Genomic DNA, 14,978 nt, shown 5'->3' on the forward strand with positions numbered 1-14,978 from the left:
ACATCATTTATCCAGAGACGGGGGAGCCCGCGGGGCCCCCTGACCTGGGTTTCCCAGCGACGGTGTACCTGAGTATGAAGTTGAGGCAGACCACGGCCTCGGGCTGCGAGGTCTTGCCGTTGTACAGGACGGTGGCCTGAGTCTCCGCCCAAACGAAGCCGCCTCTCTTAGCCAGGAAACGGTACTGGCTGGTACACACCTGGCCCTTAGACAGCACTGCACACACACACACACACACACACACACACACACACACACAGATAAGATAAACCGTAAGGAAAGACCAAGCGAGAGACAGGTTGGTGTGATCAGAGACTGACAGACAGACAGATAAAGATAAAGAAAGATACAATGAACAGACTGATAGACAGAGGGAGAGAGGTGAGGTGAAACAGAGAGACAGGCAGAGGGAGAGAGGTGAGGTGAAACAGAGAGACAGAGGGAGAGAGGTGAGATGAACCAGAGAGACAGACAGAGGGAGAGAGGTGAGACGAAACAGAGAGACAGACAGAGGGAGAGAGGTGAGGTGAAACAGAGAGACAGACGGAGGGAGAGAGGTGAGACGAACCAGAGAGACAGACAGAGGGAGAGAGGTGAGACGAACCAGAGAGACAGACAGAGTGAGACGGGTGAGATGAAACAGAGAGACAGACAGAGGGAGAGAGGTGAGGTGGAACAGAGAGACAGACAGAGGGAGAGAGGTGAGACGAACCAGAGAGACAGACAGAGTGAGACGGGTGAGATGAAACAGAGAGACAGACAGAGGGAGAGAGGTGAGGTGAACCAGAGAGACAGACAGAGGGAGAGAGGTGAGGTGAAACAGAGAGACAGACAGAGGGAGAGAGGTGAGATGAAACAGAGAGACAGACAGAGGGAGAGAGGTGAGGTGAACCAGAGAGACAGACAGAGGGAGAGAGGTGAGGTGAAACAGAGAGACAGACAGAGGGAGAGAGGTGAGATGAAACAGAGAGAGAGACAGAGGGAGAGAGGTGAGATGAAACAGAGAGACAGACAGAGGGAGAGAGGTGAGATGAAACAGAGAGACAGACAGAGGGAGAGAGGTGAGGTGGAACAGAGAGACAGACAGAGGGAGAGAGGTGAGGTGGAACAGAGAGACAGACAGAGGGAGAGAGGTGAGATGAACCAGAGAGACAGACAGAGGGAGAGAGGTGAGATGAAACAGAGAGAGAGACAGAGGGAGAGAGGTGAGATGAAACAGAGAGACAGACAGAGGGAGAGAGGTGAGGTGGAACAGAGAGACAGACAGAGGGAGACAGGTGAGATGAACCAGAGAGACAGGTTAAAGGCAGACTGTAACACAGACTATAATGAAGAGTCAAATGATAGAAAGAAAGACATGAGGGAAGACCTTCCTCTGGAGGAAAAGATGTGAAGACAGGAAGACAGGTCAGAGGAAGACACAGAAGTGACGTAATACTATAATACTACACACTAGCAGACGAAGACGCAGGGTAAAAAGAAAAATTAGTTTACAAAGACACAGACAAAGTTACAGCAGACGCACCCCTCACAACAACAACAGCAAGGAGACAAAACAAGAGCAACTTATCTCTGAAATAAAAACCCCCAATTTCTGTTTCAGTTTGTGATGATCAGTTTGTGATGAATCAGTTTGTGATAAATCAGTTTGTGATGATCAGTTTGTGATGATCAGTTTGTGATGAATGAGTTTGCGATGAATCAGTTTGTGATGATCAGTTTGTGATGAATCAGTTTGTGATGATCAGTTTGTGATGATCAGTTTGTGATGAATGAGTTTGTGATGAATCAGTTTGTGATGATCAGTTTGTGATGATCAGTTTGTGATGAATCAGTTTGTGATGATCAGTTTGCGATGAATCAGTTTGTGATGATCAGTTTGTGATGAATCAGTTTGTGATGATCAGTTTGCGATGAATCAGTTTGTGATGATCAGTTTGTGATGATCAGTTTGTGATGATCAGTTTGTGATGAATGAGTTTGTGATGATCAGTTTGTGATGAATTAGTTTGTGATGATCAGTTTGTGATGAATGAGTTTGCGATGAATGAGTTTGTGATGATCAGTTTGTGATGATCAGTTTGTGATGATCAGTTTGTGATGATCAGTTTGTGATGAATGAGTTTGTGATGAATCAGTTTGTGATGATCAGTTTGTGATGAATCAGTTTGTGATGATCAGTTTGTGATGATCAGTTTGTGATGAATTAGTTTGTGATGATCAGTTTGCGATGAATCAGTTTGCGATGATCAGTTTGCGATGATCAGTTTGTGATGATCAGTTTGTGATGATCAGTTTGTGATGAATCAGTTTGTGATAAATCAGTTTGTGATGAATCAGTTTGTGATGAATCAGTTTGTGATGATCAGTTTGTGATGATCAGTTTGTGATGAATCAGTTTGTGATGAATTAGTTTGTGATGATCAGTTTGTGATGATCAGTTTGTGATGATCAGTTTGTGATTGATCAGTTTGTGATGATCAGTTTGTGATGAATCAGTTTGTGATGAATCAGTTTGTGATGAATGAGTTTGTGATGATCAGTTTGTGATGATCAGTTTGTGATGATCAGTTTGTGATTGATCAGTTTGTGATGATCAGCTTGTGATGATCAGTTTGTGATGATCAGTTTGTGATGAATCAGTTTGTGATGAATGAGTTTGTGATGATCAGTTTGTGATGAATCAGTTTGTGATAAATCAGTTTGCGATGATCAGTTTGTGATGAATCAGTTTGTGATGATCAGTTTGTGATGATCAGTTTGTGATGATCAGTTTGCGATGAATCAGTTTGTGATGATCAGTTTGTGATGATCAGTTTGTGATGAATGAAACCATTTTCAAAAAACTGTGGCCTCAGCACGACTTAAACCTTGTTTCGTGACCTGGTCCACGTTGTCTGTAGACAGGTGATCTGTACTGCTGTGAAAAATAAATAACTAAAACAAAAAGAGCTGCAGACAGACGCACGGTGAGATGGACAGCACCAACAACACCACCCCTGTGCTGGTGTAAAACACACACTTCAGCTTGTGAATGGCACACTCAGGAAGTTTGCTGTGCTGACACACATATGACACACATACTTACACATACACACGTACACATACACACTCACATGTGTGTAGGCTCTTGTTGACATGATGAGAGTCCAGGGCGTGATGGAACTCGTATGCTGAGCGACCAATCAGATCATCCGGCTCGTAGCCCACCAACTCCGTCACCCTGCAAATACAACGAAGGATGTGTGTGTGTGTGTGTGTTTGTGTGTGTGTCGTGTTGTAGGACTGCAAAGCCATCCGTAGGCCTTGCTCAGAATATTATAGCAACGTAAGGTATTTGCCCTGCTCATTGTGCGTGTTATATATGTAATGTTTTGTTGTGTTTATTGTATGATTATTCTGATTACTGTTCTGTGACCAGAAAGTAAGTAAATAAATAAAAGTGTGTGTGTGTGTGTGTGTGTGTGTGTGTGTGTGTGTCACACTCGACCTACCTGCCCTCGCAGTGTGTGAAGCGCAGGTCCATGCTGTGGCGCGTGAGGAAGGTGCTGGTATCTAGTGGGAACTCCACGCTAGACGGGTGAGGGATGGGCTCACACAGCAGGGTCATCACGCTGCCCACAGGGGGCGACGTGGAGCCACCCGCGATTCCGCTGACCGGATGCATGTAACCTGTACAATGGAGCACCTGGACACACGGGACACAGTTCAACAGGTCGGTTAGGGCCGCTGGCGGGTGCGTGAGGAAATGAGGCCACGCCCGACTGGACGGGCCGCAGTCATACTACAGGAGGGGCGCCCCCCCCCCCCATGAGAGTTCCGTGTGAGAAGAGCTCAGTGTGAGAAGAGTTCAGTGTGAGAAGAGTTCAGTTTGAGAAGAGCTCAGTGTGAGAAGAGTCCGGGGGGAGAAGAGCTCAGTGTGAGAAGAGTCCGGGGTGAGAAGAACTCAGTGTGAGAAGAGCTCAGTGTGAGAAGAGCTCAGTGTGAGAAGAGTTCAGTGTGAGAAGAGTTCGGTGTGAGAAGAGTTCAGTGTGAGAAGAGTTCGGTGTGAGAAGAGTTCAGTGTGAGAAGATTTCGGTGTGAGAAGAGTTCGGTGTGAGAAGAGTTCAGTGTGAGAAGAGTTCAGTGTGAGAAGAGCTCGGTGTGAGAAGAGTTCGGTGTGAGAAGAGTTCAGTGTGAGAAGAGTTCAGTGTGAGAAGAACTCAGTGTGAGAAGAGTTCAGTGTGAGAAGAGGTCAGTTTGAGAAGAACTCAGTGTGAGAAGAGTTCAGTGTGAGAAGAGTTCAGTGTGAGAAGAGCTCAGTGTGAGAAGAGTTCAGTGTGAGAAGAACTCAGTGTGAGAAGAGTTCAGTGTGAGAAGAGTTCAGTTTGAGAAGAGCTCGGTGTGAGAAGAGTTCGGTGTGAGAAGAGTTCGGTGTGAGAAGAGCTTAGTGTGAGAAGAGTTCAGCGTGAGAAGAGTTCAGCGTGAGAAGAGTTCAGTATGAGAAGAGTTCAGTGTGAGAAGAAATATTGCGTGGTCCAGCCACTTTGCCAGTGGTGCTACTCACATCTCAAGTTCTGCTGGATCTCAGCCCTGTGTGTGTGTGTGTGTGTGTGTGTGTGTGTGTGTGTGTGTGTGTGTGTGTGTGTGTGTGTGTGTGGGTGGGTGTATGTGTGTGTTGGCAGTACATGGAAATAATCTAGCCTACATAGCAGTGAAGTGAGTGTGAGTTTTTGTGATTCAGCGAGTGAGAGAGTCAGTATGTACAAGTACTTTTTTGGATGCAGGAAGTAGCAGAGATAGGAAGAGTGCCCGTGTGTGCGTGTGTGTGTGTGTGTGTGTGCGCGCGCGTGTGCGTGTGCGTAAACCAAACCTTCCAGGTGGCAGATTTGATGTTGACAGTGCGCCCTCTGTTGGTCAAAGTACTCTTCACACGCAGGAAGAAGTTTCTCTCAGTTTGTTGCTCTGAGGGGGGATTCTTAGACAAACCTGCACACACACACACACACACACACACACACACACACACACACACACACACACACACACACAAGCAGATACAGAATAATATCCAACACACGTCCCTCAGCTCGCTCGTAAGCTCCTTGATCCACTTCCTATGATGCAGAAGAAATCAGGTCTGCAAAACGGATTCTAACAGTTGTGTAATATCCTCAAAACGTGACACAACGTGACACAATGATAACCATTTACCTGTAATCAGCACGATGTGGTGATGGTGACCCGTTTATCCAAAGGAGCTGGATCAAGTGCAACTGGACTTGGTATGTATCCGTGAAGACGTTTCGCCTCTCATCCAAGAGGCTTCCTCAGTTGGTGCCTTTCTGACTAGACCAAGCTAGTCTGACTGGCTGCTGATGAGACTCAGCATTTACATCGGATCACAAAGAGCCATGGACATCTATAGCTCTGACAACGACTCCAAAGAGGATAAATATCTGAGTCTCGTCAGCAGCCAGTCAGACTAGCTTGGTCTAGTCAGAAAGGCACCAACTGAGGAAGCCTCATGGATGAGAGGCGAAACGTCTTCACGGATATATACCAAGTCCAGTTGCACTTGATTCAACTCCTTTGGATAACCATGACGACCTGGATGAATGAGAACACTCCCAGACACGTGACCCGTTTAGCAGATGCAGACTTGCCCGTGAGATGACACACTTCCGTACGTAAGTCCCTGTTTTCAGGTTGCGCACGAAAGACTACAAACATGGCGTGCAGCAGTGACCTCGACAGTGTACAGCTTGATTTGCATGAACCCGGGTGGCGCCTGGGTGGCGCCGCGGTCTATTCCGTTGCCCACCCGGCTTGTCTCTACAGACACAGTTGGCCGAGTCTGCGGGTGGGGAAGCCGGGTGTGAAGTGTGGGGTAATTGTAGATAAGGGGGGGACCTGAAGCCAAATGACGGTCAGTTGGATGCACGCAGTGGCCAACAGGCCTCGATGTCTTCTTGGATTTGTTTAAGTCTGTTGGTCAGTTGTTGTGAGCTAGCTTTACTTCTACATGTCAAAGTACTGAGTATTAGTGAGTACTTTCCGGTACTGTGGAGTATTTTGTGGCTGATTTCCATCCGTTTCTGACTGTACATGTCGAGAGTCGCGTTTATATCTCCACTATGTCAGTCTAACATTAAAACAAGGGCGACGGAAAGCCAGTCCTGGTGTCAAGACCTTTCTGACCCCCCCCCTAGTTTCTCCCCAGTTGTCCTTGGCCCATTACCCCACTCTCCTGAGCCGTCCCGGTCTCTGCTCCACCCCCTCTGCTGATCCGGGGAGGGCTGCAGACTACCACATGCCTCCTCCCATACATGTGGAGTCGCCAGCTGCTTCTTTTCACCTGACAGTGAGGAGTTTCGCCAGGGGGGACGTAGCGCGTGGGAGGATCATGCTATCCCCCCCCCCCGTTCCCCCTCCCCCCTTAACAGGCGCCCCGACCGACCAGAGGAGGCGCTAGTGCAGCGACCAGGATACACACCCACATCCGGCTTCCCACCCGCAGATATAGCCAATTGTGTCTGGAGGGACGCCCGACCAAGCCGGAGGTGACACGGGGATTTGAACCCGCGATCCTCGTGCTGGTAGGCGACGGACCTTTCTGAGGTCACATGTCTGTATGTTGGTCTGTGTTGTTTTGATGGTTTCAGATAAATGAACAGACAGCTTCCACCTCCCGGAGGTCTGTCGGACTGACCTGGCCTTGGCATCAGCTGCTCTCTGAGTTCTTCCTGGTCGCAGGGGTGGACGAAGTCGTACACACTCTGGCCCAGTAACTCCAGCTGTACACGGAAACAACAACATCATTGACACAACCGCAGGAAAAACAAAACACAAAACACAAAAACAGGTAACAGGACGGGGGGGAAAGGCAAAGTTATAAACAGACTACAATATATTTATGACACTAAACCTCGGACAGGTCATAACACAATCTGACAACTACACACCAGATCTAACAACACCAGTCATGACCTGAAAAGCAACAAATGTGAAAAATACAAAGTTGAATTAAAGTGTAACTTCCCCTCCCGGTCTCAGCCCAACTCCACCCACTGCAGGATTCTGAAAAAATGCTAAGAAGTGGGGAAGGGGCTGAGAGGGGGGCGGGGCTCGGGAGGGGGCGCTGTTGTGTGAGGCAGGCGTTGGTGGGGAGATCCGTGGGAAGGGCCCTGTCATTACCACGTTATTATGGATCCCACTGCTTTTCTGGGCACTCTGCCTCTGATTGGCCAGTACTCGTTGCCTCCGCTGGTTGGTTAGGGTTAGGGTTAGGGTTAGGGCGGAGTTAGGTTCAAGGTTAGCTAATCAGAGGCAGAGTAGGGGTGGGTCTTCCTAGAATCCTAGCGCCTGGATGCTACACGGGGCGTGTCTTGCCAAGAAAAGCAGTGGGATCCATAATGACACGTCATTACCCGATCCCGCGTTATTATGGATCCCACTGCTTTTCTGGGCACGACTAGAAAGACCCGCCCCTACAGTATCTCTGATTGGCTAACCCTATCCCTAACCCCACCCTAACCCTAAACTTAACCAACCAACGGAGGCGACGAGTACCGGCCAATCAGAGACAGAGTGCCCAGAAAAGCAGTGGGTTTCATAATAACGCCCCGATCCCCAATCCGTCCCGGAAACCCGATTTGTTCAGCGCATGCGCGGAAAAGGCAAGAGAGCCCACGATATCAGGGAGAAGACGCTTTTCAGCAGCACCGTAAAACGATAGCGGTGGCAGGAAGTAGACGCATGTTCGCACAAACAAACAAATCGTGTTTCCGGTGCGGACCGGGCAATGACACGGACAAAGGCCGAGCGAAAATCGCGAGGGGAAACGAAGGTGCGTGAGAGATGCTGAAGGACTTCAAAGGTGCGCGAAAGGGATCGAGTTCCGCGCGACAGAGACCACTTTTTCCCAAGTGACTCACACATTCAAGACTCACACATTAGTGCAAATTAACAATCACATATCTCATTATATACAATGTGGTAGGCGTGTCTTCTATAGCCTTCTTTTTTGAAACCCCTCCCCCTTTTCTCCCCAACTGTATCCGTCCAATCACCCCACTCATCCGAGCCGTGCCGATCTCTGCTCCGCCCCCTCTGTTGATCCGGGGAGGGCTGCAGACTACCACATGCCTCCTCCCATACATGAGGAGTCACCAGCCGCTTCTTTTCACCTGACAGTGAGGAGTTTCACCAGGGGGACGTAGCGCGTGGGAGGATCACGCTATTACCCCACCCCCCGAACAGGAGCCTCGACCGACCAGAGGAGGCGCTAGTGCAGCCAATTGTGTCTGGAGGGACGCCCGACCAAGCTGGAGGTAACACAGGGATTTGAACCGGCGATCCCCGTGTTGGTAGGCAACAGAATAGACCGCTACTCTACCAGAACGAATGAATGCCTTCATTTGTCATTGCACAGCTGTACAACAAAATTAAGTGCAACTCCCCAGCAGTACAACATATATCTACCTATATACCAGCGAAGCCCCGATACCGCCACAGCCGGGACGCGAACCCGTACTTCCCGCACCGCAGGCGACAACGTCACCAGTCGACTAAAGGAGCCAACATGTCCGCTTACTCGTGTACGTTACAATATATATATACAAATAGACACACATTGGCAGCACCAATAATGTATGCGTAAGTGAAAAAATAAGTGTAATCAATACACTCATATCATCAGAAATAAACAGAAGGTGTGTTCTGTTTATTTCTGATGAAGCAGAGACTGATGAAGAGTAAGCACAGTAAGCACCATGCGCTCAGACTTTTACTAACAAAAACTTGCTCTGAGTAAACACGGACGCAGTGTGCATTAGTGCAATTAGGCCCACTGCATCAGAGTCAACTAATTAATATCAACAAGCAGCACTGTTGCCCCCAGGAATCATCATCACCATCATCATCATCAGTTCTGTAACCTATGGAGGTTGTAGGAGCACAGCTGATCCCTCAGCACGAGGTTGAGTCATCATTGTGGTCCAGTAGGGGGAGGACCTGGTGGTCCCTATCTCCTCTCCAGGTATGGATGGCCGTTGGTTCTCAGAGGACCTCACCCGCCCTTGGACGGGTTTTTCTTTTTAGTCCTGCTGGGTGTCCACAGACCCTCCTCACAACAACCCAGGGGTTGAAGTGGGTTGCCGGTTTAGTCGCCGACGGTTGCAGTTCACGTCGTAGCCAGGACAGGCCCCCAGGAAGGTGTGGGCTTTATTCCCAGGTCTGGGCTTTCTGGGTGGAGTTTTGCGCAACAGTTCTACGAGCGCCATTTATCAGTTAACAGTAATAAAGCGAGAACAGATTATGATTTGTTTATCTAATCATTCATTTGGCTCAACCAACACAAATAGTAGTTCTGCGACCGGACTAGGACTGGACTGTTGCCAAGCAACACAAGCATTTTCCTGCACACTGGTTACTTTGTGTAGGTCTACATGTTACCGCAGGCCAGCTACTTTGTATCACGCCCATTTGTTTATCTGTATAGTTCCAGTGATTACGCAGCCGGTGAAGTAAGAGTCTGTGGGTGTCACTTTGGTGGCGTGTGACCAGACTCCATCATTTCCTGCTCTCCAGCAACGTCTTAGCAGGTCTTCAGACCTGCAAGACAAGCAAGTCTGTTGTCCATATTTGTTATGTTCCGCGACTCGTTATAATTTAAAATTCACATCATAGCCTCTGAGGGTTCGTGTAAGGCGTCTCACCTACGCCCACTCCCTGCCACGAGCTCCCTCGCCTCGCCTCCCGCATCAGCGTTTCTGTGAAGGAAGTGGCTCTCGGGCTGTGGTTGGTGGAGGACGTGAGTGTGTCCCTGCCTCTTTGCTCGACCTGGGTAACATCTGCGGCAGCTGGTTGCCTCCCTGGGGAAGGGCGGTATACCGGAAGCCGTGCGCTGCAGCTGTCACCGTCCTGTCCTGCACATAGAGGGCTTCTGCTTCAGGCCCAACTGTGCTCAGGAATTTTTCGAGAGATGCTACCGGGGAGAGGGGGATTTCCTCGCTCCACAGACTTGGCGCCCCCCCCCCCCGATTTTCTCCATCTCCCTCTCCAGTGGGTCTTTATGATTTTTGTGTTTCTTCGCTGAACGTCATGGAGAAATACTTTTGTTCCACTCTCATCACGTTTTAGGATGAGTGAGTCATCCCGATTCCCCTCTTTGCCACTGCGTCCAAATTTGCAACTGAATATCGTACCTGACCTTGTTCGGTAAACCTTGTGGATTGTCTGGACTTGGTGTTGCAGAATATTTTAAGATGTGCTGGTCTTCGGGTGAAATGTGTGTGTGTGGGGGGGGGGTTCTTTGTCTTTCCCTGCCCTTCTAATCCCTTTTACAAAACCTCTGAAATCCTTATTAGCTGATAGGAATTCTGGGCGCTGCCTTAAATTCCATGAACCGGAGGCTCGGTGGTGCTGTAAGGATTTAAACCAGCCCAAAGCCCAAGAAGGTAGCTGCTGATACCCTAGAGCTCCCCTTTAGCTGTCCAAATGGATCCATAAAACCGCCTCAGGACTGCATTCAGCTCGGTCTTCTTAACGGACCGGATGTTGAAGTTTGTATTTTTGAGACTTGGCCAAGTCTGAAAGCAGTTTAAAGCCTATGTTGTTTGCCTTACAGCTTCCTTCTTGCTCTTGTTGCTCTAGTTTGTCTGGCTCGGCTGCCGCCATATGAGCGCACCTGCAGGCTTGCGCTGAAGTATCCAGGCTTCTGTCCTGCCTTTCGTCCTCTCCTGACGACCAGTCATCATTTAACCCAAATGTTCTTTGTGGAAATGTGTTCATCTGTGTGGTGCCAAGTTTGTTACAATCTAACGATCGTTGATGTGATTAACGGTTGTTAGAACACCTGTAAAGCGGAGTGATACATGTATAGTCAAAAGTCCCAGTGCAGTTGTACTCTGTATCAGCACTCACGGAATGCCTCTTGTCCAATCAAGTTACTTGGTTGGAACTAACTGTTGTATAACTAAGCAAATACCATGATTTGTACTGATAGCATGCAAAATTCCCTACGATTCTCATGACAATAATATTCTAATAATATCATATAATAACATAACAAAATATTAGGTAAAGCTTCACATTAGGTGCATGTAATAAGTGTTAGTTAATAAGTAATAAGGCCCTTATAAGTCCTTATAAGATGCTTATTAACATTACTGTGTTAATAAGACTAAAAGAAGTAGTTAAGTAATAAGGCCCTTATAAGTCCTTGTAAGATGCTTATTAACATTACTGTGTTAATAAGACGAAAAGAAGTAGTTAATAAGTAAAAAGGCCCTTATAAGTCCTTGTAAGATGCTTATTAACATTACTGTGTTAATAAGACTAAAAGAAGTAGTTGAGAAGTAATAAGACCCTTATAAGTCCTTGTAAGATGCTTATTAACATTACTGTGTTAATAAGACTAAAAGAAGTAGTTAATAAGTAATAAGGCCCTTATAAGTCCTTATAAGATGCTTATTAACATTACTGTGTTAATAAGACTAAAAGAAGTAGTTAATAAGTGATAAGGCCCTTATAAGTCCTTGTAAGATGCTTATTAACGTTACTGTGTTAATAAGACTAAAGGAAGCGTTAGTCAATAGGTAATGAGGCCCTTATAAGTCATAACTTTTGCATTTTGTGGACTACCAACATTCTTTTGATAGTCTTTAATCATGAGGGTCCTTGGATGTTACGTGCAAAGTTTTATGCAGATTTGATTTACACCCCAAGACGAGCGTGAAAAAGAAGGTTTAGCATAGTTCGCAAGCGCCACCTAGTGGCCAAAAATACGTTCATTATTGACGCTCACATTAACAACAGTAATGTTAATAAGCATTTTATAAGGGCTTATAAGGGCCTTGTTACCCAATAAGTAACACTTACTACATGCACGTATTGTGAAGCGTTAGCACATATCCTCAGCAGCAGCTGAGAACCACTCCACCGGTCTGCACGGCTGTCATTCCCTCAGCTCGCACTTACGGACGTCTAAAGCCAGAGAGCATGTGACCTTGACGGGGTAACCCTAAAAAAACTAGCAGGACTCTAGAGGCACTCCTCTCACCAGGAGGGACTGAAGGGAGGAGGAAGAGAGACTGACAGCAAGAGAATTCGACGAAGACACAACAAGAGTGAAAGACGGAAACAATGAGAGCGGGAGCAAGGAAGAGTGAAAGAGAAGCAGGGAGTGAGAGAGAAAGTGGGTGTAAGAAAGAGAGAATGAAAGAGGGGAAGACAGTAGGACCGAGAGGGGGGGAGAGAGAGCGCAAGAGAGAGAGAGAGAGAGAGAAGAGAATGCAATAATCTATTCTTAGGTCTGTGTCAAAGATCATGTCTACCATGAAGACACAACTAGGTCATGAGACGTGCAGGGCACAGCAGGTGGCGGTGCTGCCAAGTGCAGAATTGTGCTGACTATGATGAAGATTACCTAATCACGTGAGACAAAAATTAAATCAATCAATCCTCTTCGTCTGTGGCGAATTCGAGGAGGCCACGCAACCACAGAAACTGCCGCGGCCGGGAAGCGAACCCGTATCGCTAACCGCTCGACTAAAGGCACGTTACATGTTCATCATCTACTACTACTACTACTTTCGGCTGCTGCCGTTAGGGGGCGCCACAGCGGATCATCCGTTTCCATTTCTTCCTGTCTTCTGCGTCTTCCTCTGTCACACCAGCCACCTGCATGTCCTCCCTCACCACATCCATAAACCTCCTCTTTGGCCTTCCTCTTCTCCTCTTCCCTGGCAGCTCCATATTCAGCATCCTTCTCCCAGTATACCCAGCATCTCTCCTCCACACATGTCCAAACCATCTCCATCTTGTCTCTCTTGCTTTGTCTCTAAACCGTCCAACCTGAGCTGTCCCTCTAATATACTCGTTCCTAATCCTGTTCTTCTTCATCACTCCCAGTGAAAATCTTATCATCTTCACCTCTGCCACCTCCAGCTCCACCTCCTGTCTTTTCATCAGTGCCACTGTCTCCAAACCATACAACATAGCTGGTCTCACTACCATCTTGTAAACCTTCCCTTTAACTCTTGCTGGTACCCTTCTGTCACACATCACTCCTGACACTCTTCTCCACCCACTCCACCCTGCCTGCACTCTCTTCTTCACCTCTCTCCTGCACTCCCCGTTACTTTGGACAGTTGACCCCAAGTATTTAAACTCAAATGCCTTCGTCACCTCCACTCCTTGCATCCTGACCATTCCGCTGTCCTCCCTCTCATTCACGCATAGGTATTCCGTCTTGCTCCTACTGACTTTCATTCCTCTTCTCTCCAGTGCATACCTCCACCTCTCCGGGCTCTCCTCCACCTGCACCCTACTCTCGCTACAGATCACAATGTCGTCACATGTTCATCATCATAGTCAGAAATGTCGACGGTGCAGACAGTACCTGTGTGATGCCGATGTGGCGGCTGACGCTGTCGGAGAGGTAGATCATGTCTCCCTCCTCGGTCATCACCATGAGAAAGCCGGCCAGCGTCCGTGGGTAGAAAGCGTCCATCAAATCCTCGTCCTCGTCCCGCTTAGGCTCCTCCGCCTGCTCCTCGCCTGACGTGAAGACGACAGGCGGCACACGGACACACATTCATAAGCCGGGAGAGGATTTGAGCCGGATGTTGTGCAAGTTCCATTAAATGCTAAACACAACTACACTAGTTGTCCTTCTGCAAAGCCCAAGAATCCAAACCCCAACAGGTTAGCCAGGTTATTTTCATTCTCACGTGTTCGAGCCACATCAACATCCGAACCCTGTAGCAACACGTTTCAGTTACACAGATGAAGCAGAAACTAAAGGATGGTTCAGTGTTTTTTACAACCTGGTTCTTAATTTCAGGCCACTGTGTAAAGCAGTTAGGATATTGGGCACGGCAGTACTACTGGACTGGACAACGCTGCCTTGCAGGCAAGGCTCAGCGTTTTCGGTTTTTACCGAGTTTCACCGAAAAACACTCAGACCTTTTAGCTGATTTTCACCCGGATTTTATATTTCCACGGATCCCAAAGTTGTTCCTGCTCGTGCGAGGTTATGTAACAGTGCCCTCTCGTGGCGAAATTCGGCAATGCTGGGTGGCTTTGAAAAACAAGAACCGAAAACGCTGAGCCCTGCACAGGCAACTGAACACATCAGACGTGCTTAACCCAGTTCTCTGAACCACACATTACTGGAAATGTCCAATATTAGTGATGATCGATCATCAATAATATTCTGTCGTCATCTATCTGTCCAACGCAGCTGAGAAGTCACTGATAATGAGAGTCATGTCCAGTCTAGCTGAGACAGCGGGTGGCGTTTTGTTGCTGTTTCAAGGACAGGTTTAGGGATCGCATTACCAAGCTGTGTCCAGCAGGGGTCCCGAGTCCCAAATCTCCACAATGGAGCTGGTGAGTAAAATGACATCATAACCGATATGGACTAGGGGTGGGACAAAATACCGATACTGGAATATATCGTTAATATTTCTTCTTGTGATACATTATCGATACACTGGCGCCAAACACCGACATTTTTATAGATGATCACAGACGATTGTCTCGCAATGTATCGAGTATCTCAGACTCGCCGTATCATCGTTACCATGGGCAACGTATCGTCACAGTATCGCATCACGAGTTACTCTGTGATTCCCACCCCTAGTATGGACAATGACACAAGACTTGGGTCGTAAAAAAAGTGAAATGATCCTTAAAGTGTAAGACGCTCCTTTAATTTAACCCACAGATCCACTTCGGTGGCTCAGGGGAGGTGTGGGTGACAGGGTGGGGAGCCAGATGAAGACGAATTTTAAAAGCCTCGAGACATCGGGAACCCGGATGAGGTGGAAGGCGGTGACGTACCGCCGAACTGTTGCCGCCAGACTGACAGGACAGGGAGTCAAAGCGGATTCGTTTACCTGCCCTGAGGAGGTGATGCATCCGTAGGAAGCTGAGGGTGACCCTCATGATGGCGGCCTTGTCCAGGTGGGCTGACACGCGGCGCGGGAGGG

The 14,978-nt window shown here is 47.9% G+C and overlaps 1 protein-coding gene across 1 annotated transcript in view; it reads right to left on the bottom strand.

Moving 5' to 3' along the window:
- The window catches only part of hif1al (hypoxia inducible factor 1 subunit alpha, like), a 54,745-nt gene that overhangs the window by 16,202 nt on the left and 23,565 nt on the right, over positions 1-14,978 (bottom strand). Inside the window, exons 2-8 of the mRNA XM_056283838.1 lie at positions 14,886-14,978; positions 13,385-13,542; positions 6,692-6,776; positions 4,853-4,968; positions 3,495-3,688; positions 3,117-3,223; positions 69-216 (exon numbers count right to left, since the gene is read on the bottom strand). The exon at positions 14,886-14,978 is cut by the window's right edge and continues 98 nt beyond it. Coding sequence (XP_056139813.1) covers positions 69-216; positions 3,117-3,223; positions 3,495-3,688; positions 4,853-4,968; positions 6,692-6,776; positions 13,385-13,542; positions 14,886-14,978 — 901 coding nt within the window. The remainder of the gene's footprint in view (positions 1-68; positions 217-3,116; positions 3,224-3,494; positions 3,689-4,852; positions 4,969-6,691; positions 6,777-13,384; positions 13,543-14,885) is intronic.

The sequence above is a fragment of the Lampris incognitus genome, chromosome 7 (assembly GCF_029633865.1).
Source record: "Lampris incognitus isolate fLamInc1 chromosome 7, fLamInc1.hap2, whole genome shotgun sequence".
NCBI classification, from domain to species: Eukaryota; Metazoa; Chordata; class Actinopteri; order Lampriformes; family Lampridae; genus Lampris; species Lampris incognitus.